Raw genomic sequence first — 26167 nt, 5'->3', positions numbered from 1 at the left:
GGAAAATGATCTACCTGTAGAAAAGTGGCCCAGGGCAATGGGACAAATTATAGACCATTTATGTTTTTGGTTTTGTGCCTTTTTTCTTAAACATCTGGGTATATATTTGGTAATTTCTCCACAAAACAAAACAAAAACCCTGGATCCTTATTTTCCTCTGAGTAAAGTTCAAACCATTCCACGTAGCATTCAAGGTCCTCCATAACCCGGCATTACCCTGTGTTTCCAGCCTTATCTCATATGACTATCATACATGTATTCTGCACTCTGGCTTGACTGACTATTTCTATCTTTCTAATGTAATATCTCCATAACATATCATGTGCTTTCTCCCTACTGAGCCCTCTGTCTGGACTGTCCATTTCTCTTCCTTCCTTACCTGATGAATTTTAATCTATTAAAGCCTAATACAAGTGCCACTTTCTCTGCTTTTTTGGGAATGACCTCCATTTTGCATCATTATATTGTGCCTTATTATGTGTAAAAGTGCTCTCTAATGTATATTGCAGGACCTCAAGAACATAGAATTGGAAAGGACCTTAGAGGTCCGAGAGTCCAACTCCTTCGTTGTACAAATGAGAAAATTTAAACATAGAGCTGTTAAGTGAATTGCCTGATTTCACGGTGAGAGTGCCTGAAAGGGAATTTAAACCCAGATTCCCTGACCCTAAGATTAGTGCTTCATCCATTAAATCATATTGACTCATACTTACTTGAATATTGGCAAAATAGTTATCCCTGCCTGTGTCCTTCCCACACTGGATTATAAACTCCATGTCTTCTCTAAGACATTGGTATAGAACAATTAATAAATATTTGTTTAATGAATGAATAAAATGAAATGACTGAATCTTTAACACCCTGAAGTAAAGAAGGGATCTGGACAAGGTCCATAGCCACTAAGAGAACTTCAATCATGAAGAGAGAAGAATTTCAATGACCAACACACTTTAAAAAATTGTATTTATATATTTTGTTTTTACATCACCTATATTCCCCAATATAATCTTTCTCTCCTCAGAGATACATATGTTATAATAAAATAGGGGGGGAAAGAGTGGAGGAAATCAGCAAAATTAACCAACATATTGAAAATGGCTGACAATGTTCCACAATCATGTCTCCAATGACAATTTAATGTCAGAAAATCCCACCGTCCAAGTTTCTTAGGCATTTATTTGGTTGTATCAAGTTACAAGCATTAATGAAGGCTCAGTCTCTAATGGATAGTAATATACTGGGAATGGGGAAGAGGGAATTCAGTTTCAGTTTTTGGCTAGACTATATGGATTCCTTGCTCTGCCTATGTCACAGAGCACCTAGAAGGCAATAAGCAGACCAACTATAGGAATAACTTACTATTGTAGGTATTGACCTATAGAAAACCAGGCTACTGATTGGCCTTTGGGTATTGTCTGATACTGAAAATAGGTAGGTTGCTCAGTGGTTAGAGCATTGGACCTGGAGTCAGGAAAACTCATCTTCCTGAGTTCAAATTCAGCCTTAGACACTTATTGGTTGTATGATCTTGGGCAAGTAACTTAACCCAATTTACCTCAGGTTTCTCATCTGTAAAATGAGCTGGAGAAGCACATGACTAACCATTACAATATCTTTGCCAACAAAACCCCAAAGGGCCACAAAGACATAACTGAAATAAATGAACAATAAGGGCTGGCTGGGATAATAAGCCCAGGAGACAGAAGGGCCATCTCAGAGAACTTCTAACAGAAAAGTGGCAATGTCAATATAGAATGGTCATTATCGCAATATTCAATGGTTTTCTAGAGGTCTTTGAACTCAATTGAGGAAAGTCTTCTAGAGCAATAGTTATCAAACTTTTGTCCTTTGTATCCCACTTTACCATTAAAATTATTGAGAATCTATCCAAAGAGTTTTTGTTTATAAGGGTTATATTAACATATTACCATATTATAATTTTTTTAGATTTGTAGACCCTCTGAAAGGGTGTCAGAGACCTCTGGGTTTTTCTGGACCACACTTTGAGAGCCACTGGTCTAGATTCTCATCAAGATGGTCTTCAAGCAGTAAGCAGATGCTCCTTGTTTGGGGATGTTATAAAAGGTATGGGTATTATCATGTTAAATTTAATATATATCATTAAAAAATCAAATTGTACTTTGGAACTATGCAAATAAAATAATGAAAATGTTCATATCGCTTGATCTAGAGACTTCATTACTAAGTTTATACCCCAGGAAGCCATTAATAAGAGTAAAATCCCAATGTACATCAAAACATTTACATCAACTTTTGGGGGCAGTAAAGAATTGAAAACAAAGTAGATGCCCATCAATAGTAAGAATGTCTAAACAGATTGATCAGTTATGTTGATTTTTCCCCTCTTTTTCTTATTTTTGTCTTGAAAATACTATTTGGTATGTGAGCTGGATCTATGAGAGGAATAAAGAAAGGAATACTGGGGGAAACTATGATGATTTTAAAAATATACCAATTAAAAACTTTTTAAAACATAAAATAAAAATATATAACAGAAATAGTTAAAATTACAAACCTCCTTTTCTTTTTCTGTCCTTTATATAGGGTAATTTTGATATTTGTGACAGTTGTCAAGTTCATAATAAAAAAAAGAAAACTCATTGTTACAGAGGCTGTGGGAAGACAGGCATGCTAATTCACTGCTGGTGGAACTGTGAATTGGTTCAACTGTTCTGGAAAACAATTTGGAATTATGTAAGAAGAGTCACTAAATTGTTCATCTCCTTTGACCCATAGATTCCACTAGAGGAACTGTGTTCCAAAGAGGTAATTGACAACAAGAAAAGACCCATAAGTATCCCCAAAAAAGTAGCATTATTTGAGACACAACCAAAAAATGTGGCCAGCAATTGAGGAATAGATGAACCAATTATAGGTATGTGGATGTAACAGAATCTTACTTTAACACGAGTAATAATAAATATGAGGAATTTTTTAAAATTCAGGAAGACTTATAAGAAGGGATACAAAATGAAGAAAATCAAGCTCAAAGAATAGTGTCCACAGCAGTATAAAATAGAATCAATGTGGAACCACAATCAAACTATTTTAAAATACAATGGTCACTGTTAATACCACATCATCAAAGTTAAAGGACACATCCCTCCTTTCTGTTAACAATAGATGAACTGTTTTGTTGAAAATACATTTTGTATGTTTGTTGGGAAGTGCCTGCTGTGTCAAACTAAAGTGTATCAGTATTTTTTTTTCCCAAAATGCCATCCACATCTAGAGAGAGAACTATGGAGACTGAATATGGATTGAAGCATAGTATTTTTTATTTTTGTTTGTTTGTTCCTTTTTTTCTCTCTCATAGTTTTTCCCCTTTTGGACTGATTTTTCTTGTACAACATGACAAATATGGAAATGTGTTTAAAAGAATTTCACATATTTAACCTATATCAGATTATTTGCTGTCTTGGGGAGAGGGGAGGTTATAGAGGGAGGAAGAAAAATTTTGAACATAAAGTGAATGTTGAAAACTATCTATATATATATTTGGAAAAATAAATTATTATTGAAAATTTCAAATATATTTTTTCAAAAGAAAAGTAATTGCCCCAAGGAGAGAGGAAAGACCTAGTGTAGAAAAGAATTGATTTTAATACCAAGAGGCTATTTCATAACTGCCTCTTAAGATAAACTTAAAATTGGCCCCTTCCAAGATAAGGAAACAAAATGACCATGACACCTCTCCTGTGACCAAATTTACTGAAGAGGGGTAGGAAAAAATAAGATGCCATCATAAGGAGAGTGTCTATGTTACCCAGATTTTTTTAAAAAAAGATTTTTCCAGAGCTGCTAAGCAACACAAACCTCACTAGCTATGACATAGATTCTGAGACCTTCAAAATTCTCCCTCTCTTCCCTTTGGCAAATTGTTTTGAAAAAACAAACAAAAACAAAGAAAAGAAAAAGTAAAAGATAAGCATAGGAGATAAAAGTGTCAAGGTTAGATCACTTTGTATAGTAGAAAAAAACAGACACCCCAGTGATGGAATAGCTGAAGACTATCTAGCAAATTTGTGGTAGGGTCTTGTCTGGATCCTAGATTTACCAGATTCCAAGCCAATGTATATTCCACTGAACCAAGCTCACTTCCAGGAATCACTGAGCTTTTCAGATAAAAATATTGCATTTTACTTGGAAAATGAACTAAATGCTAATATAATGGAAGCTCCTTAGGGTCAAGGACTGCTTCATTTATATCTTTGTACCCCCATCTCTAAGCACAGTACTTTATGTTTAGTAGATGCTTAATAAATATTTGATTAATTGCAGTACTAGACACGACCTTAATGACTATAGTGTTCTAAAATGAAGGGATTTGTAGAGACCTTGAAAGCTGCCAAAATAGTTTTAGCCTTGGATTGGCATAAGGGTTAAGGGTTTCTGCCAGTTGGAGTAATGTCCTAAATCAAACAAAATGCATGCTTTGTCTGTCTGTCTGTCTGTCTGTCTGTCTCTCTCTCTCTCTCTCTCTCTCTCTCTCTCTCTCTCTTTCTCTCTGTCTCTGTCTCTGTCTCTCTTTCTCTCTGTCTCTCTGTATGTCTCTGTCTCTCTGTCTCTCTCTCTCCTTTCCCCTGCTCCCTTTCTCACTCATATATACCCACCCCAACCAACATCACTCCCCCTAAGATGTCTGTGAATTTGTTCCTCTCTCCTCTGAAATGAGGAATGGATCATTCTTTTTTCAGACTGTTTAACTATGGAATGGGAGGGTAGGAGAATGACCTGGCTAACATCAATTTAATAGCCATGTATAGCCCAGATGTGGAGTTACTTGTAGGACTAACTTTTAAGGTTTAAGGTATGTGCTCAAAGCAATTTAGGGGACCAGATTGCCAGTAAAAACCACTAAGTGCCAATTCTGTTTACTTGAAACAGCCTATTTAGGTCACAGGGTAGGGAGTTATAAAATAATTATCATTGTCAGAGCTGAAAAAGACCTTGGAGCATATTAGTCCAATCCCCATCATTTTACAAAATAAGAACATGGTGGATAGATTATTGGCCCTTGGAGTCAGTAAAACTGGAGTGGCTTAGAAACTTATTAGCTCTATGACCTTGGGCAAGTCACTTAATCCTGATTGCTTAAAAGAAACCTCTCTATATGACTAATATCATACACACATTTAAATAACTGGAGTTTCACCTCATATCCTTCAGATTGGCAAAGGTGACAGAAAAGGAAAAGGATAATTATTAGAAGGGTGATGGGAGAACAAGCATGCACTATTAAGAGGATTGTTTTCAAATCATATTGGATAACAATTTGTATTTAACTAGGACCAAAAGTCATTAAACAGTACATACCCTTTGAGCAATACCACCAGTAGATAATATTCCCAAAGAGGTCAAAGACAGAGAAAAAGGATGTGTAGGTAGAAAAATATATGGCAGTATTTTTGTTGCTGCAGCAAAAAACTGGAAACAAACTGAATGCCCACCCATTCAATTGGGAAATGACTGAACAAATATGGTATTTGAATGTTTAGTGGATGTCGGGTGGCACATGTGCATACTCCAGCAGCTTGCTTGGTTGATGGAATGTCCCCCCATACAGGGAACTGAGAAATTTCCTTCTGGGAGAATTCTGATATTTTGTAAGGAAAGAGACTTGGAGGGGCACACTTGCATTTGGAGGCATTTATGAATAGTCTGTAACTGGTTATGGTTGACTAGCCACAGGGTTGGTTAGCTGCCTTTCCAATTGGCTGCATGTGACATTTTCAAAGTGGCTTAAACCAGCTTGATTATTTTACTTCGCTATGTATAAGGGAACTTGGTGACTCTCTCATGCCATCCAGTGAGAATAAAGAAAGGTCTTTATTCTGATCTGATCCCTAAAGACCCCAAGAAACAAGACTGGGCTCTTAACCTTTTCATTTGTACTTGGTGAAAGGAATTGGAGCTTCACAAACTAGTGAAGTTAAAAAGTCATCATATGCTAAGTCAAATAAGCAGAACCAGGAGATCACTGTACATGACAACATCAATATATGACAATCAATTCTGATGAACACGGCTTTCTTCAATAATGAGATAATTCAGACCAGTTCCAGTGATCTTGTGATGAAGAGAGCCATCTACATCCAGAGAGAGGACTGTGGGAACTGAGTGTGGAGTGCAACACAACATTCTCACTTTTTTTGTTGTTGTTTGCTTTATTTTGTTTTCTTACTCATTTACTTTCTTTTTTTAAAATCTGATTTCTTTTGTGCAACAAGAGAATTGTATAAATATGTCTATACACATATATATTTAACATATATTGTAACATCTTTAACATATATTTAATTGCTTGCCATCTAGGGGAGGTGGTGAGGGGAAGGAGGAGAAAATCTGAAACACAAGGCTATGCAAGGATCAGTGTTGTGAAATTATCCGTGCATATGTTTTGAAAATAAAAAGCTTTATCAAAAAATAAAAGATTAAAAATTTAAAAATTAAAATAAAAGGTCATCATGAGGGCACTAGAGCATCCCAACATTCTTGGACCTAGATTGTAGACCAGATGTTGTAGCCAGCCCAGCATTAATGCCCCGAGAAGCAGAGTGTGACCTTTTGCATCCAGGCTTATTATAGTGGAGATGAGGATTCATCTAACATTAATGCTATTTTTGGAAAAGAATTTGGTGAGGTAAATGTTATGTAAGAACTGAGCTACATTACCCCCAAATATTGAGGTAGTGTGTCCCAGAGGAGTTGGGGTAATGCTTATATGTTTATTAATATATTTTTAAAGTAAATGTCCTTCTGAAAAAATGTTTAAATGAAATGGAATTCTAGTTTCTTTGGATCTCCAAAAATGGGCGAAACACAGCTGGTGGGAGCTCACGTTGATTGTGCTAGAGAAATAGCCTGCCCTCTCCAATCCTTTGGGTTACACTAGAACCCTAAAGGCAATGGAGCCAGCCTGGATCCAGGAAAGAACACGAAGGCATATTCACAACAAATGTAATAGAATGTTAATATGCCATAAGAAATGACAGAAGATGGGATCAGAGAAACTGTGAAGACTTCAATGAAGTGATGCAAAGTAACACAAACAGAATCAAGAAAACAATTAATATATAATGGCAATAATTTGAAAGAAAACAACTTTGAAAGACTTCAGAATATCAGAACTTGGAGCAATTCAATGACTTTTCAAGACTTTCAGAGGACAAATAATGAAGGCTACCTCCTGTTATTTTTGCACACAGTCATTGTTTGAATATTTTTTTTTTGCTTGATTATACTTGTTAAGGTGTGTTCCTTTAAATTTCAGCAAAGCTAGAGAAGGGAGGAATCAAAAAGAAGCACTGAAATGTAAAGGAGGCATTCTATATTATTCTATATCTAGGGCTTGAATAGATCAATTATTTCTTGAAAGACCAGCAAAGACAACGATTTGTCAGCTAGCACAGACTGCCTCTACACCTTTATCCCCAGTCATTCACTCACACAAGACCCCAGTGGGAATCTGAGAATTGTAAGTGATTAACATAAGGACGGGTACCTGCTCTGAATCAGGAAAAATTCTCACACCTTCAGTGCTCGACCTCTTCCATCTCTTCTGGAGGAAACAAGGGCAAAACCTTGAAAGACTTAAAAAAGAGAGAGAGAGAGAGACTCCTGCATATCCTTACTGCCTCTGCTGAAAGAATTCAGTAGCATTCCAGACAAAAAGAGCACAGTAATCCTCTAGTTGGAAAGAGTTCAGTAATACCAAGCTGAGCTGGAGCCTGGAGTTGGTGGAGGCTGAAACTGCCCATCAAAAAGGAAAATCAGGGAATACAGTGGACCAACCGATCTAGCAGAGACGTTATTCCCTGTGAAAAGTCCAAGGGCTGAGGACCTTTCCAGCTCATCTCAGCAGTCATCATGTGTGGTATCTAAGTTATCTAGTTGGTCCAGTCCAGTAAGGAATCAACCTTTCCTGAAGAGATTCTGCGCCTTATGAAGAATCAGCCTATCCTAGCAGCTGACTGGGCTTGATAGGAATTGCTCTTTCTAATAAACTGCCAGATTTAAGATTTCTTGGATTTTAAATTGGCTTGCTGTTTTATAGGAGACCCAAGATGTGACCAAGTTTCCTCAGCCAATACCAATCCACTTCATTTGCAGGATTACTTCACTTCATCCAATGGTCTTCACTCTTTCCACAATGCTGTAGAATTTGGATTTGGGGATTTTTTTGCACCTACTCTACTGCCCTCAATTGATTGTTTCAATGGAGCATCCTAATGTTATCATTCTGTAAGAAATGATGGGCAGGCTGATTTCAGAAAAACCTAAAAGGACTTACATGAACTGATGCTGAGTGAAGTGAACAGAAGCAGGAGAACATTGTACAAAGTTTGTGTGATGATCCCCTATGATAAATTTAGCTCTTCTCAGCAAGATAGTAATCCCAGACAGTTCCCAAAGAGTTGGGATGGAAAATGCCATCAGCATGCAGAGAGAGAACTATGGAGACTGAATATGGATGGAAGCATATATTTTCACTTTTTGTTTGTTTTTTCTTTCTCATGGTTTTTCTCTTTTGTTCTGATTTTTCTTTCACAACATTAATATAGAAATATGTTTAAAATGATTATATATTATAATCAATTTGCTTGCTGTCTTGGGAGAGGAGGAAGGGAGAAAAAAATTTGGAACTCAGAATCTTACAAAAATTAATATTGAAAACTATCTTTATATGTAATTGGAAAAATAAAATACTATTAGGTTAAAAAAGAGTTTTTTAGTAAGAAGCTTGATGACCTCTTATCAAGTATATTATAGGAGTGATTCCTTTCAGTAATTAGTTGGATTAGATAGCTATTGTAATCCCTTCCAAGTTTCAAATTCTGATTTTTTTAAATGGGTGAAATAAATATTCATGAAATTCCTAATCTGAGCAGAAATAAATAAATAAAGGTGTCCTAGTCTCATTAAAATAGTTATTTTAAGAGGGTTGGGATAATTGGATCATATTCTTACACTTGGCTAAGGCACAATAATATTCTTTTAATATTTGTTTAGCCATTGTTCAGTTGATGAACAACAACTTGTTTCCAATTCTTCCTACTACAAAAAAAGTGTTTCTATGAATATCTTGGTATATTTTTGTTTTAGTCTTTCACCTCCTTATTGTATATGCCTAGCAGTGAGAACTCTGAGTGTGGATATTTTTATTACATTTTTTAAATCATAATTTTAAATCAATTTCCAGAATGATTAGATCAATTCATAGCTCCACCAACAATTAAGTGTTCCTTTATTCCCACAACCCTTTCAGAAATGACTATTTTCCATCTTATATCATCTTGGCTAATCTGTTAGAGGGTGAGGTTAAACCCCAGAGTTGTTTTGATTCTTGCATTGTTCTTATTATTAGTAATTTAGAACAATCTTATACATAATTATTAATAATTTATGATTTTTCTTTTAAGATCTTATTTATAGTTTTTGGCCACTTACCTATCTAGGATTCATTGTTCATCTGTTATATTTATGTTAATTTCTCTTGAAGGAAATCTAATAAATTAATGAGGCATGATTTCTTCTAGAAAAACCAGTATATTATCAAGTGTTCTTTGATTGCATGCCTTTTTTATGGCTACCAATTTGCCTTACATAATGATACTTCTTCCAGCCTCCATGTAGTACTTTTTTTTAATACCGAGATCACATTTGAAATTGTCCAAATCTATAGCACAGTCATCATCTCTAGTGTGATAGACTTCTAAAAATCTCCCACCCTTCTTTATGCTCCTGGAAGTGTAGCCCTTTCCTTTGTGATTCAAGATTTGAAAAGAAAAAAATCACCTCAGACTTACACTGAGGGAGAATGGAGGAATAGCATCATCAGGAAAGACTTGTGGGGTGATGAATTTAAGACTGAACATTATCAAACGGCTTACTACACAAAGTTCTTGTCAGCAGTATATTTAATTAAAAAGAGCAAGCTTAGCTTCTTTAAAGTGTATAAATAAAGGCAGCATGGTACAGTCAACATCATATTAGATCTAGAGTCCAAAAGTCTGATTTCATATCTCGGCTCTGACTCTATTTTCATGAACTTGGATGAGTCATGACCTCTCATTGTTTCCTTATTGGTAAAATGTCGGGGTTGAACTGGAATGATCCAGATGCTTGAAGTTGAGAGGTGGGAACACTGGACCTATGTCAGGAAATAGTTGTTATTCACTCATTTTTTGCCTCTTCATGACCCTATTTGGAGTTTACTTGGCAAAAAAAAAAAAATATATATATATATATATATATATATATTAGAGTGGTTTGCTATTTTCTTCTCCAACTCATTTTAACAGATGAGGAAACTGGATTATTAGGTGACTTATCCAGGTTCACAGAGCTAGTAAGCATCTGAGGCTAGATGAGTCTTTTTGATTACCATTCCCAAATTCTATTTGCTTTGCCACTTAGCTGCCCTGATTTCAAATCTGGTCTCAGTCACTTAATTCTGTTTATCTTAGTTTCTTCATTTGCAAAATGGAGATAATAAAGAGCAGTTATCTCTCAGAGTTGTTTAGCCTCCCGGGGGACTCAAATGAAATAATATTTGTGAAGCTAAATGCTATATGAATACATTAGAATTCCTAGAATGACCTAGACATTCCTTCTAACTCTAAGACCATATGTTACTACTTACTTTACAAGTGCATGTAAATGTTGAAATTAATCAACCATTTCATTTTAAAGAATTATTTAATTCAGTGGCTTTTTGGTTATTCATTACTATAGAAATAGTAAAACTACCCATAATGTGAGTCCAGATTATTTTTTTTTTACTTTAAAATGGAGTACTGTTGCAGAATGTTTAAAAAAAGTGGGGGGGGGGTTACTTGGCAACTTTAATATATATTTAAAAGGAATAGCAAGTTGTAAATAATGGATTTGCAATTTTATGTTAAATCAGCTTTTTTTTACATTCTACAATGTTATGGAAATGCTTGTTTTATTCTTTAATTCAAAATAAAATAAATTTTTTAAATGTTAGTAACTATTGGGTTCGGTGGAAATTTATATTAGTTGAATTTATATTAACTATGGTTCAAATCTCATTTCTGCTGCTTACTAACTATATTATCTTGAGCAAATAATTTTCCCTTTCTGAGATTCAGTTTCCTCTGCTATAAAATGAAGGGAATAAATAAAATTATCTCTAAAGCCACCTGAGGCTTTAAATACGATATCCTATATATATATGTATATATATAGGATATCGTATTTAAAGATATATACCAGTATATGCCAGTATCCCTAAAAATGAGACTCAGTCATGGGTCATGATGAAGGAAATCGATATCCTCTCCCTCCAGGGGCATAAATTATATGTCCCCGAAGGGCTCAAGGAAATGGAAGGTTCATCTCTGCCTGTGCCAAGGGAAATCCTGAAGTTAGACTTTGTTCTAAGTGAAGGGAGTTCCGATACCTCATCTCCTTGTACTAGGTGCGTGGGTGGTTTCTGAGAAGCCATTACCTAGAAACTGTTCACTCACTTGGGTGCCTGAGGTGTGGGAGTAATTGCACCCAGCTGCCAGGGGTGTGAGATTAGAAGGGAGACTGTGGGGCTGGTAAGGTTCCTATCTGCCTACTGCAATTTTATCAGATTAGAGCTGGCTGAGTCTGAGAAGAAGCAAAAAGTGAACAAAGAGACTTTGAGAGTCAGGTGAGGGTGAGGGAATAACAAGCTAAAGCGGCTTATGCCCATAGGGTTGGCAAAGGGCAAAAGGGAGAGGGAGATAACCTGCTTTATCTTGCAGTAGCTGGGTCCGCCCTTGGTTCTCTGACTTCCAAACAGCCTCAACAGGTGCTTGGCTCTCTACCTGGGTCCAGCCTCCTTTGCTTCCAGTCATCTAAGAGGGAATCTGCTGCTGGGGGTGAGAGCAGATTGTTTACATTGTACCACACACCCAAAGCTTAGCTCCATGTAGGCTTTGCAGTTCTGATGTCTGGGAGTAGTTAAGAGACAAGTCATTTTGCTCCCCTTTCCCCCTTTTCTTGGCTCAGTCCCTACCTCCTCTTCCCACTCCTACACCTGGTCCTTCTCCCTTCTGGATTTTACTAGTTTATCACATACTTTTAAAGATAAATGCTTTTGTATTGTCTATATTAGATTTACTGTCTTGGGGAGGGATGAGAGAGAGAAAAAAATTTGGAACTTAAAATATAAAAAAATGAATGTTGAAAACTATCTACTAGCTAACATGGAAATATGTTTTGCATGACTTCACATGTATAATCTATATCAGATTGCTTACGTTTTGGGAGGGGGAAGAGAGAGAATTTGGAACCAACATTTTTAAATGAATATTTAAAAAATTTAATTCAATTAGAAAAATGTAATGAAATAAATACAAAATATAAAAATAAAAACAAAACAAAAAAGAAAACTATCTTTATGTGTAATTGGAAAAAAATAAAATACTATTTATAAAAAATGCAATAAAAAAAACAGTCCTGACAACCTTCCCTGAAAACAATTTTGAAATAAAATAAATGCTTTATGGCCAATGTGGGAATTTGTTTTGCTTGACTATGCAAACTTGGTTAGAAGGGTTTTGTTTCTCTCTTTTTTAAAAAAAATTTCCAGCTGAGGAAGAGGGAGGGAGAGAAAATAAATCTTATTAATTTAAAAATAAAATAAGATTATTTTTAAAGTGTTTTGTTTGTACTTTTTATGGTGCTGTTATTTCCCACTGGCTCTCAGCAGCTAAAAAACTTTCCTTGTAACAAAGAAGCAGAATTAAGCAAAATAAATCAACACATTGGCTATGACTAACAGAGTATGCCTGGTTCCACACCTATAATCTGTCTCTTCAGAGAAGGGAAGTACACTTGGTTGCTAGTCCTTTATCCTCAAATAAAGAATTTGGAGCTAGAACAAATCTTACAAATCATTGTAAATGACCTTCTCCTGATTTTACAATGAAAAAACCTGAAGTCTGGAGAGTGATTTGCCCAAAGTTTTATAGATAATAAACATTGGGTGTGGGATTCAAATTCAGATCCTCTGATTCCAAATCCAGTGTTTTTTCTCTCAGTTCTGCTTCAGTGTCTTTTTTCACCTCTCATTAGGTAGCAATTGAAGTAACCTTGGACAGCTCTCCCTCACTTAAGTCCAACTCACTTGCTTTTCATGGTATCATCTCCCTGAAGTCTTGATCTTCTTCAATAATGAAGTACAAATAATAACACCTTTCACGGCTCCTATTCAAATGCAAATTTTCTTTCTATTGTAATTGGAAAGTCATTACACTGCAGACCCCTAGGTGACACAGTAGATAGAGATCCGGGGCTGGAGTCAAGAGGACCAGAGTTCGAATTTGACCCCGGATACAAACAGGTTTTGGAACTCTGATCACTTAGGAAAACCAACCACTAGAATCACAGAGCCTTGGAATTGAAAAGGATTTAAGAAGTCATCTGACTTCTTAGAGTCATCTGCTCTTTGACCTATCTGACCAAGAATGAACATTGTCATAGAATCTCCAGTTGAAGACATTCAGTGAAAAGGAACTCTCCTGACGTGGCCTATTCCATTTGTATCTATTCCTATTTCATTGTGTAACCATTTCATCTGATTTTCCTATGTTCCTGTGAATTCCTCATATTTGTCATTTCTTTCTTTAAAGTTAATGTTCCATATTCATATGCCAGTGTTTTCAGCAATTCCCCAACAACGAGCACTTGTTTATTTCCAAATCTATGGACCATGAACAATGATGCTGTTGCATCCAGGGCTATCTCCAACCATCCTGATTTACGTCTGGTCATTGGACCCAGATATCTGGAGGGGAAAGTGAGGCTGGTAAGTTTGCATAGCCTTCCCTCACTTAATTCAACTCATTTGCATGTCATGTCATCACCTCTCTGATGTCATGGTCCTCTTCCAGAATGAAGGACAAACAACAACAAATATTTTATCTTGTTTCTGTCTTTGATTTCCTTAAGGTTATATTCTAGTAGTGGGGTGAGTGGATCAAAAGATATAATTTATTCCTTTTTCTTAAATGATTTCAAACTGATATCCAGAATGGTTAGAAGTGTTAGAAGGTTCTCCTTATATTAGAAAGTATACCTTACCAAAGCTTTCATTCCACTGAGCATAGAATCAGACCTGGCAGGCACATTAGAGACTTTTTAGTTCAGTCCCCTCATTTTCCAAAGGAGGAATTGAGACTCAGAAAGACTGTGACTTGGCCAAAAAGACAAAGTAATAAAAGGCAGTGTTAGGATTTGAACTTTTCCTCCAGTATTACAATGCTCATTCTAACCTCTGGAACAAGTTTCATCCCTTGCTCATGTGATGGTTTTCACTCTATCTGGTTTTTTGCAAGCTAAATCTCCCCAATTCCTTCAATCCATCCTCATATGGAATGATGTCCAGTTCACCTATTATTTTGGTCATGGCTCCTCTGTATGCTTGCCAATTTGTTGAAAGAAAAGAAGGAAGAAAAAGAAAAACAGTGGCATGCAGAAATAAACATGATAGTCCAAATTGTCTTTACTGTCTCCCTCACTTTGGACTTCAAAGTCTCTATTAAGACTAGAACTACTTAACATGAGTTAACTTTTTAATCTATCAAAATCCCACCTCCATTGTATCCCCATTCTCTTGCCCTACCTAGACTTCTGATCCCTCTATATTCACAACACTTATTTGCCTGAATATACAGCAAAGCCACAAAAGAGTTATTTTAGAAGAGGACTTAGTACAGGGAAAGTGCTAAGTGCTTTTTTATTATTCAATTCCCCTTTCCTTTCTTCTTTGGTCCCTTCCTTCCTTTCTTCTTTTTATTTCCTGCTTGTCTTCCTCTTTCAGTCAGAGCCAAGGTAAACTAACCCAGTAGCCTGGATTTGGAGGAGATAGATAAAACCTATGTTCCTCCTTTCAGATGCTACTTCATTCAGAGGTCACAATAAAAAAAGAGGGTCAAGTGCAACTTTCAGGGTGCCTTCTTTTTTCTATAGCACTCACCAGTGAGAAAAAAAGATAGGAAAACTAATTGTATGTGGTTGATAGAGGATCAGACCAGATTGGATACATAAAAACACTTTATAAATCTGAAAGTACTATCAAAACACCAGCCATTGTTCTTTCACTAAAATAGTCCCAGTAGGACAAGAAGGGGAACAATCATTCTCAAAGTAATCCCTTTCTCCTGTTTTCTGGATCCATTCTTTGTGCATTGTCTTTGCCAATTAGAATGAAAGCTCTTTGAGGGCAGGGTTTGTAACTCTTGCTGTCCTTCCTTAGTTCCATGGAGGTACTGCCATTACATATAAGTGAATTGGATTTAAGTTAAGCAGGGCTATACAAAGTCATCAGTCTTATTTTCTCCTCCAGATAGCCGAGTCTATATGGCAAGATACAGATCAGGATGACTGCAGACCTTGGCCTTTTTAAGCTAAGTTTTAACCAGTCTCAATTTGATTAAGGTAACCACCCATTTAGTGATTAAGGCTGGGTAAGAAATGAGGCAGAGAATCGACTTTTTTACCTAATCAAAAAAAAGGGGGGGGTGGAGGGGATCAATCTGGGAGGGGAAATTGTTCAGTTTCTTGCATCATTCTATGTATCTATCACATCTGCTAGCTGTCTCTCAACTATCTCATCTGATTTTCACCTATCACATCTGCCTGTCTTCCATCTGTCAAAGGCTTACCCTGCTGAATACAAGCCCTATATGTTCTACCTACCTAGAAAGGCTTTTTTTTTGGGGGGGGGGGGGGAAGAAGAGAACTACTGACATCAATCTATTTGTCTGCCATTCAAATCCCAGCCTGGATAAGGTATTAGAAAGTCACCACTGTCTTGACTAATAGCAGAATTTTTCACCCCAGAAATTAGTGCAGATTCACCAAGGCAAAGAGGAGAAATGATTTGCATTAGCGGGGAGGGTATTAGTCACATTAGTGGAATTAAAGAACCTTGAAGTATTAAAATTGGCCCTGATTCAAGGGAGGTAGGTTTTCAGGCCATAAGCTACAAATCATAGAGACCCACTGACTTTTGTTGAATTTCTGATTGGCAAAAGTCAAAGGTGTTCTCTTTCCTGAACCTAATCCGAGTTTGGGGTAGGAGAATTTTTTAGTGAGTGCAGCAGCTGTTATGCATGTTAGGGGCTGGAGCCAGATTTTCTTTCTTTTCAAAAAAAAAAAAAAAAAAAAAAAAAGCCTTTTTTTCCTAATTACCAAAGCCAGACTTTCAAAAGCTGCTTTTCCTCCTTTTAGCCACCCAGCCTTTAAAATTATTTTCCAAGATTTTCTTTTCTGAGTGTTATGTGAGATACCCTCCTATCTGCTGCCAGGTCAAGTGGGAGGATGATCCTTCCTTATTCATCTAGAACTAGAAGTTAAGAGGGCATGACACTTGTGTGTGGGGTGGGGTGGTCAGATAACCCTAGAACAGAAGTCAGAGTTAAATAGATGTAGAAATAGACTTCCAGATTGTCAACTGAAATAAAAAAACCCAGAGAGAGCATTCGCCATAACATGCTTATTTGACAGGTGCTCAACAGGATTGAGTGGGCGGAGAGAGGGAAGGGAGGACAAGACCATAAACTGGAATTAGACATTGTCTTCTTGGAGAAGCAATTTCTCTTTGTTATGGAGGTGGGACCCAGGCCCATCCCTTGTCTGGGATGGGTGGAATCGCTAAGGAGGGGTGCAGAAAAAGGCAGCGTCTACTCCTTCCTGTCTGTTAACAACACCTATATAATATACTGTTTCTGCTACCTGACTCATAGGTTCCTTGTGAGGAAAGTATTTTGTTAACCTTTAAAGCCAGCAATAAAAGCAGGGCTATCCATAGACTAAGGTTGGGTGTCAAATCCTAAGTAGGATTCAGACAAGAAATAGAAATAACTCCGTAGAAGGCCAAACTGCAGTAGGAAAAATAAACCAAGTCGAGGATATCCCCTAACTATATTAGCTCCTTGCAGCTTTTGTCCTCTGCCATAATTAGCTGCATTAAGCACCGGCTGGAGTCTAGAAGGAGCACAAGGGGATCGCGCTGTGGTGAAGATGTAAAATGCTGATTGCAATGCTGTACTACCTTATTTTCCAGGCTCTTGGGAGGAAAACACTGTGTAGACCAACCTCTAGAGCTGAGCGAGAATATGAATTGAATTTGGGGGCAAAGGACCTGCCCACATCACCGTTGAATCAATTTATTGGTCTCATTACAATGACCCTGCCCCACGGTTGTGACATCTTAAATAACGTTTATTACAAAAGAGAGAGAAGACAAAAATGCTTCAAAACCGCCCCCACGGACCCGCCCCCTCCGCGCCAATAAATAAGAAGGGGGGGACACGACTGGAGGAGGGGGTGTAGTGGGGGGAGATTTAGATGGGGAGGGAATTGTGTTTAGTCCAGGAGAACAATGCTCCTCATCCCCATCTCACGTTGTGGGGAGCCTTCTTCCCCCCTCCACGAAGTCCTGAAGGATCCGGGCCTGGGTGGCACTTATCCACCCCACCTCTACCCCCACACACGTTTTGTGGGGCTCCCCGGGTGGTATCCTGATTTGGCTCACACAGGTCTTTCGAGGGGAAGGGCTCGGGTGCCTCCATCCTATTGGCTAGATCACAGGGTTCCGTTTGCTTTAAAGAACTCTATCCACCAATAACAAGTCTTTTAGGGCTCGCTGGGAGTGTATCGTAGTTACAAGCCCTTATGGCCGAGTGAAGAACTTCCGCAAGTTCTGTCTCCATATGCCCAGGCACTTATTACCTTCTTCTCCACCCTGCTCTTGGGAAATCTAGCAGCATCAAGGAAGGTGCACCTTAACCCAAGGGTAAAGACCTGGGACTGGAAGCATGAAGCCTCTTGGAGTCAGTGAAGAGGGGCTTGACTGGTTGGGAGTGATGGGAGCCAGAAGCCAACTTCGAGGTCTCTAGAGGGTTCCCCGTAGCTGTTTTGTTCTGTGGGTAGAAGCGGGACATCTGACTTAACCCACATCTACTGTCTTTGTGCCAGTTGGGGAGAGAACCTTGAGTCACTCACTTTAGTGTTAAATGTGACAAGTCTCCCAGTGTGCATTTCTTCCCTTTCCCACCCCCCTCCCTATTCTCCTTCACCATCCACCAGGACTAGAGTCCTCCTGGCAGAGGGATAGAGGGATTTGAGGTGGGGGAGGCCTCTTGCCTAGTATGGTGGGTTGAGGGTGAATGGGGATGGGACACTTCAGCTGCCCATCCCTGCCATTCCCAAGGGATGGAAACTGTCTTCATCCAGCAAGAGGCGCCCCAGGCGGTAGAGCAGCTGAGGGTACCAATGAATACCCTCTCCTGGGGTTCTGCTGCCCCATGACAGACTATGGTAGAGGCGAAGGGGCCAGAAAGCCAGCTGAGCTAGCTGCTGCTCAGCCACAGCTGCGAAACAGGAGGCCACTACATCTTCAACCACCAGTGTCCCGTGCTTCGTGAGAGGGGCATAGGCCCCCGGGGCTGTTCTTGTGGAAACAGAGGCCACTTTGGCAGGCTGCAGCCCTGGCACCCCTGCCACCAGCACGTACTGACCAGGCTGCACCTGACTGGCAAAGGTAGCCCGAAAACCCGTAGCAGGTTCTGTGTGGTTATCTGCAGTGAACAGCAGGTGTGCTGGTGTAAGTGCCAGGCGCCGGGGCGGGTCCAGCGTCTCTATGACATGGAAGGCCCTCTGTATGGCTGGCTCCCGATCCAGGAAGATGAGCACATCACTGAAGGTGGGGTTCCCATCCTCCCCCATGGCCAGTACCCGGTCCCCTGGCTGCAAGGCAGACAGAGCCACTTGAGCCCCGTTTTCCAGGCGAACCCTGGCTCCTGCTGGGAAACAGCCACCAGTCTTGGCTGCAGCTGAGTGCTCTGTGGGGAGAAGGGACAGGGTAGGGAGACTTGGTTATTGTCATGGATTGCAGATTCCTAGCCTCACCGCTCAGCTCACCCGTTGGCAGGAGATAACTAGCTCTTTAGCCTAGTTCCCTTTCTTCCATCCTGCATGCAGATCTACGTGCAGACTTATCGATGCCAGTCCCAAACCCAGCCTCTCCCCATCCCCATTCATTTTGGGAATGCAACATAACTAAAACCCCAGCAAAGTCCGCCTCCACTTTAAGAACCATGACAGGAAATGGGTGAAGGGAAGGAGAACAGGATGGAAGGGGAAGTTCAAGGGCCCTTCTGGTAACATTGAGACAAGGGTATCTGCACAACTGGAAGGAGGAAGAGAAACCTAGTGATACTATGGGGAAGAAATGGAAAGAAAAGGAGTAGATCCTCTACATCTCCACTCCTGCATAGATTATCATTTCCATTCTTTCTCTCACCCTTGATTCAAATGTTGCTTCTGCCCCAGGTTGTTCCTGATCTTACCCTGCCTTAGTTGCATTTGGTATGAGTGTGGAATATAGGTCCAGTTATGGGCAGGGGGAGGGTTGGAAAGGGTGGGAAGGGAATGGAGTACAAGTTTGTGCATTAGTAATCAAGTTCAGGTCAGTACAAATTGCAAAGATTACCAAGTTCCAGTCCATATGTAGGGTCAGTGTGCAGACAATGTATTGGGACAGTGCAGTGCGAGATTAATGAATGAGTCAAGGTCATTGAGCAGAAATTGGGGGTAACAGAAATGTGTGGTATCAATATGTGAGAACAGGATTGTCAAGATTAACGGGAAAGAGTGATGGAATGAATTTATTGTTAGCTATGAAGTATTGGTTGAAATCAGAGGGACTGGGGAGGCTCATTTTATGGCTTCATGTTAGTGTATTCACACTATCAGTGTGAGACCATTGATCCATTGAGGTGAAGGCCAATAAATTCTGGACAGCTGGGATACAGAGCTATTTGCAGGAATCCATGTGCTGTGTTGAATGTGTGAGGGTCCTGGTATGGACCCTTTTGTGGGCTCAAAGTATAGCGTTACTGTGCAGGACCAGTGGAGGCAGGGATCGTTAGGAGGAAAGAACCAGTAATGTTGATAATAAATTTGTATCCTTTTCCAAAAAGCACTATGTGCAGTCATTGTGGGAAATTGGTGCTGCAAGACCCCAACTCTAGGCAGTTCTGATCGACAAGGCAGCCATTTCAGGTAAATCCACTTTATTAACTCCATGCTGCCCATTCTGGCTCTCATTCTTTGGTTGGCCCCAAATCGCCCAGCGTCAGGGCTTGGGGGTCGCCTGCGCCCCCTTGGGTAGAGGGAGCTACACGGTAGGAGGGGGGCCCTGACCTGCATGGCGGCATACAGAAATCCCCTCCAAGCTCTGAACTTTCCAAGGATCTGGGGGTCACGTTCTATACAGTAGAAATCCCAGCTCCCCAACCAAGGTGCCTCAGGCGCTCTCCCCATCTGCACCCCGGTTTCAACACCTCCACTCTCCAGCCCAAAGGCTCGGGCACTGAGTGGTTCTGCCAGCCCCTGGCTCCCTCCATCGTCCATCTCGTTTTGGTCTTGCTCTTCCTCATGCGCGGCTTGGGGGGTGTTGGGCCCATCCTGAAGGGTGACTTTGGGTTGTGGCCCCAGGCTCGGGGCAGGGGCACTGAACCCCCACTCCAGAGTGCTGGCTAATCAGGTTATATCAAGCAAAGGCCGGACCAGTGGTCACAAGCAGAGGAAGGGGGCGGTATCCGCGTCCTGCTGAGGGCCATTGTGCCTTGTTTCTCCACCCACCCTCTTTTCACCTCAGTTCATTCCGACCGGCCCCTGCCCTGTCCTCGGCCCCGCCCCTCCCGGGCCCAGTCTCCCGAAGGCTCACCGGACTTGACCGAGCAGTGTACATGCGCCTTGGACTCATAGTAGACCCAGTCGAAGCCGGCCTCCACTGCCAGCCTTGCCAGGAGCCCATACTTGTTCCGGTCGCGATCAGACGTGGTGATGTCCACGGCGCGACCCTCGTAGTGCAGCGACTCCTCAGAGTGGTGCCCGTCCTCGTCCCAGCCTTCCGTCACCCGCAGCTTCACGCCCGGCCACTGGTTCATCACCGAGATGGCCAACGAGTTCAGACGGTCCTTGCAGCGCTGCGAGGGCAGAGAGAGGGGATCAGACGTGGGCAAAGTCCGAAAGCGCTGTCTCGTATTGGGGGAGGGGGGGAAGAAGGGCAGAGGGGCTGGAAGCTCAGCCCAGACAGTCCAGATACCAGATTGTTCCAGGGAAAAAGCGGCCAACCTAATCACCAGGCTCCGTGCCCCTAATTTGGGGACCTCTCCTGCCTCGTCTCACTCGGATCTAACCTCAGGGATCCTCCAGTGACCTCGGTTTTAGCCACTAGCGCCCGCGCGAGGCTCGGTGCCGGAAGACTTAAGTCAGTGAAAAAAGAAAGGGAATTGCCTGGAGTTGGGGTGGGGGCGAGGTGTCAAAAGGCAGAGATCAGGAGACAGGAGGGTAAACTGGACAGTCCAAATAAGAGAGGATTGGGGTGTGGGGAGCACGTGCCGCAGGAACAGCACAAGCTCCCGCTCCCTTGGCCACTACCTCCCAACTTTGTCCCTTCTCGAGGAAGCATATGAAACGATAGAACCCTTTCTTTTCCTGACTCAGACACTCCATCAGGATGAATCCCGCTGCTTACAGTTCTATCTCCTGGGCCGCCCTCTTTCTGAACGACACCGATAGCTTCTGGCTCCCAGACCAAGACCCTGCCCCCTAAGGCCTTTAAGAGCAGAAATCCCTAAAAACCTTTCTTGTGTTCCCTGCCTAAGCTCCAGTTCCGAGGGAGAGCCTCTATTTAATACTCCTCCTCTTCTGCTTCCAAGCCCAAAGCCTTCTACCAATCTATGCACATATGTCTTGATCCCTTTGCCCTCCCTTACTTATATCGCCTCGGACTTCGGCTTCTGGGACTTCGTAACTCTTTTTCTCACCCCACCCGGCTGGGTCCAAAGGCAGGGGATTTCAAGTTCTTAGGACTAGCAGGAACGGGACGGGAAAGGGGGTGCAGGGACCGTTATGCCCAGCAGGTGTCACCGCAGCCTCAGGGCTGAAGTCCCGCAAAGGGTGGGATTGTCCAGGTCATGACAGGTGTAGGAAGAGCACCCTGGTTGGGCGAAAGGTCCATACACCCAGCTCAACATCTCGGCAATCCTCCTCACCCCATTCTCCCTCCCCCCCATCCCCCGGCCAAGGTCTATAGCTGAATTATTGTACCCTAGATCCCGTGAGAGCATCGGGAATGTCTTTCAAGTCAGATATCAGCCATCTCTGCTTTTTTTGGGTCCTTCCCTGTCCCCACCTGCAGATCTGAAGTCAAGGACCCAGACAGGGACCAGGAAAGTGTTGAGCACGACTCTGGAGTGGCCGGAGTAGGAAAATAAGTCGGATGGCAAAAGGAGAACAACTGCCCTTAAGGCCTAAGGCTGGCTGGGGTTGGGGAGTGGGGAAGGAGGGAGAATTGGACAGTGGAGAGCAACAGATTGACAGCCTAAACGAAGTCCTCATCCAGATCAGAGCGCCTTCAGCACCTTGGTGAGGGGCGGGGGTCACAAGCCTGCCCAAATAGAGACGGGAAAAGAGAAATGGATTCTTCAGTGCAGACCAAGATAACTGCCCGCCCTCCCCAAAACTTGGGGACCCGGGAAGTCAGTTGGACCGGAGGGAAGGGATTGGAGGGAAGAGCTGAAGCTGCCACTGACTCCCTAGTGCCTGAAGTCCCGGAGCTTGGGAACAAGGAAATAGAGACTACTGACGCTTAAACTGGACCTGAAGGCAAAAGGGATAACTGACAGGGCACGGAGGTGGGAGTGGGGAGATGGACTAGTAGGGAACATATCCGAGACTCCAGGAAGAGGGGCACGACCACTTTGGATTGCAGAGCTGACCTTATTCTTCCCTTCATTGGGGCGGGGGCACTGAACAGAGTCAAGTCGAGCCTCACAGACCCTTGGACTCCTCAGGTCGGGAGTCAACAGCGGCAACCCTTTTGTGGGGTGGGGGCAGGGACGGCGCTGAAGAGAACTGGGTGAGGTAGGGTGAGAGAGGTAGAGAGGGCAGCCGCTTCTAGAAGAAACTAGATGGCCGGCTTGCAGGCAGGCTCCGAGCAGCTTGTCTCCCGCTCTTGTGCTCTCCCCGCTCAGGCGCTTTCTCCCTTTCGAAGGGGCCTTTTTTCCCATTTCCCTTTCCCTCCCGGATAAGTGTCTAGATCCCTGACCTCTCTTCCCCAGTCTAGTTCTGCTCCTTGCTCGGCCGGACAGGCCGCCTTCTCTCCCTGGGCCAGGGCCGGAGCTGGGCGCTGTCAATGATTGTCGAGCCCGCCACCGGGATCCTTATCTGCATTCCTCAGAGCCGGGCCCGCCAGCAGCTAACCTTCGGCCTCACTAGGGCCTGCCCGGCACTGCCACTGCCAGCGCTCCCCTCCCGATCCACAGCTAAAGCCCAGATGCCGGGGCGGTGGTCCTCTAAGGAGCCCCTCGGGGAACTCCCGAGTGAATCCCGAGGCTGCAACAGTGAACGCGACGGAGCTTTTTACCGCCCTAGTTTAGAAGGCAGGTTTGCTCCAGTCAGCGCGGGGACTCACTCCTGTCCAACTCTGGCTCTACGCCGGGCCGCCAGAGACCTCGGGAGGTTCCGGTCAGCTCTCTTCTAACTTTCCTAAGCATCCTGGCCCTTTCACATGCCAACCCACTTCTGAAGCTCCATCCCCTCCTGTTCAACTCCCCTAACCAAGTCCTGTAATCCTCCCCCCACCTCCCCATCCACCCAGTTCTGCTTTGGATCTCCGTGTCAGAATCTAGCTTGAGGCACCGCAACACACTCAGCCTCTGGATTCCAGGGACAGCTCCCAAAGGGTGCCCTCCCCCTCCTGATCCGGTACTCGCGCAACTCATCTTCTGCTGCTTGGGGTCCCCAAGTCCCTGCGCTCACAAGCCCCAGACACGTCTCCGACTTGGCTGGGACTCAACTCCAGGAGCGGCGGGCGCGGAAGACTGCTAGGACGTTGTAGAGGAAGCCCTGTCCCCGCGCTCCTAGCTGCGTCGCTTCGGGGACCAGAGAGGGTTGGGTGCAGGAGTTAAGGGCGCAGCCCCGGGCAGAATGGAGAACTAAGCTGGGAGGAACCCTGCAGATCCCCGAGACAGTGAGACGTCCGATGTCCCCGGGTCAGAGTTCCTTTGGACACTCTCCCACCCCACCCCACCCGCGGGCTAGCCGTCTGGTCGGTCTATCCCACCTCGATCCTCGACCCTGGAACTTCAGGCGGGCTGGCGTGCACCTGCTCCCAGTCTGAGCCCTCGGGATTCCTCGGGGAGGTCGGGAGGTTAGGAGCCCAGCGCGGGGCACGAGCCGGCCCGACGGAGGCCAAAGGGGGCAGGGCGGCCCAGCGTGGGCAGGTGCCAAGGGGGCGGGCCGGGCAGCCTGGAAGAAGGTGCCAGCCAGGTCGGGTCGGCTGGGCCGCCGGGCGCTGGCGGTGTCAGCAGCGGGTAGGTCGCACTCACCTGGGTCATGAGACGGTCGGCGCCCGTGTTCTCCTCGTCCTTGAAGATGATGTCGGGGTTGTAGTTGGGGGTGAGCTCCTTGAAGCGCTCGGAGCTCCGCGCGATCTTGCCTTCGTAGCGCCCGCTGGCGCCCAGAGTCTTCTCGGGCACGTTGGGGCTGAACTGCTTGTAGGCTAGCGGCACCAGCTTCCTCGGCGGCCGGCGGCGGCTTCCCACCACCCGGCCCGGCCCGCAGCCCCATGCCGCCGGCGCCAGCAGCAGCAGCAGTAGCAGCGAGAGCCGGAGTCGGGGCCGGAGCCGGGCCGGAGCCATGGCCGGGAGCCCCGGGGGAGCGGCCGGGGGCGCCGGGCGGGCGGGCGGGGGCGCAGCGGGGCGCTCAGGCGTTGGGGTGGCGCTGAGGGGCTCCGGGCGGGAGCGCCATCGGCGGGGGCGGGACGGAGCTCTGCGGGGTGGTGGGGGACTGGGGCCCAGGGCCCGGGCTGGTGGCGGCGCTCTGTCCCCCTCGGCGCCTCGGCTCTGAGCTGCCCAGCCCGCCGGCCGCCAATAAATAGGCCGGCCCGTTTGTTTTGGCAACGCGGCGGCGGCGGGGGGCGGCGGGACTGCGGGCCGGTGGGGCTGGGCTGGGCTGGGCTGGTCGGACCGGCGGGCTGGCCGGGTCCCGCGGTTTGCACCCCGGCCCGGCGGTCAGGCGACTAGGGCAGAGCGGGAGCTGCTGCCGTCTGCGGCGCGGCCCGGGGCCGAGTGAGAGGGGAAATGGAAGAGATCCGGACTCGGGCCCCGCGCAGACCGCACCCTATCCCTGTCCCTGCCTCCCTCCCGCTCCCCAGCGAACCTGCGACAGGGGCAGCCGCAGCCTCCTCCCCCTCGGGCGGGCGGCCCCAGGCACTAGCCCTTGCCCCGATCCCCGGCCGCCCGCCCGCTGCCCTCTATGCCCCCTGCACCTCCTGGGCTCGCCCTCCCCGCCCGCCGGGACCCGCCCCGCCCCGCCCTGGCCTCGCCTCTGGGCTCAGCCAAGCTGCAGGGGGCTGGGGTTGGGGGTTGGGGCGGGACCCTGACAAAGCGCAAATCTCCTGGGCAGGAGGTCTCACCCCAAGTTGACCGCAGCCCTCGGCGCGGCCGGACGGGAGGGGCAGGGGACGGTGGCTGGACAGCACAGCCGCCCACGATGTTCCCTGCGGGGAGACAAACGAAAGACCCGGGGAGGTCATCGACACCCGGGCGCTGCACCTCGGACCTCGATACCTACACGCTGTTCAGCCTAGCCTTTCTGTGCTCTGCTTAAGCTCTGCTCCGTACCTCAGCTCTCCCTGATCTGACCCCCAGATTTTTGTCTCGCTGAGTATTCACCCCAGATGTCAGTCACCCGTTGGTCCCGCCAGCTGGGAAAGGTGGGTGGGGGTGGGACGCCTCTAGGAGAACAATAGGATTTTAATAGGTCTTTTGAAGTTGGAAATGTGGTCAGAACAAGTAGAATGCAGTTCCAGTACAAGGTATAAGGTAGAGCGACCAGGATGGAGCAATTAGTGAAACGAATAGAGGTGGCAGAATGACCAGTTATAATTGAAAGGGATAATAAGAACCTTAAGCACATCGTGGACCACAAAATGAATAGGAACAAGAAGGTAAAAATGACACGGAGGCCTGATTCGGTGAAATTGCGAGTAAGAACTGTAAACTAATCCTCTCAGTAGACTCAGCAAGGGTAAGCCCCTGAAGGGAACATGGGATTGCGCACTTCT

General features: G+C 44.1%; 1 protein-coding gene across 1 annotated transcript; it reads right to left on the bottom strand.

Moving 5' to 3' along the window:
• Window positions 1–17693: 17693 nt before the first annotated feature.
• Window positions 17694–25446, bottom strand: IHH (Indian hedgehog signaling molecule). The gene is made up of 3 exons (XM_031958031.1): window positions 24429–25446; window positions 20759–21020; window positions 17694–18869 (listed from the first exon to the last, which is right to left on the bottom strand). The coding sequence occupies exons 1-3, from the start codon at window positions 24738–24740 to the stop codon at window positions 18211–18213; spliced, it is 1233 nt and encodes a 410-aa protein (XP_031813891.1). The 5' UTR covers window positions 24741–25446; the 3' UTR covers window positions 17694–18210.
• Between the last annotated feature and the right edge of the window lie 721 nt (window positions 25447–26167).

This window comes from Sarcophilus harrisii, chromosome 3 (assembly GCF_902635505.1).
Source record: "Sarcophilus harrisii chromosome 3, mSarHar1.11, whole genome shotgun sequence".
Classification (NCBI taxonomy): domain Eukaryota; kingdom Metazoa; phylum Chordata; class Mammalia; order Dasyuromorphia; family Dasyuridae; genus Sarcophilus; species Sarcophilus harrisii.
Note: the sequence above shows the minus strand (reverse complement) of the source record. Positions and strands in the feature narration are given on the sequence as shown.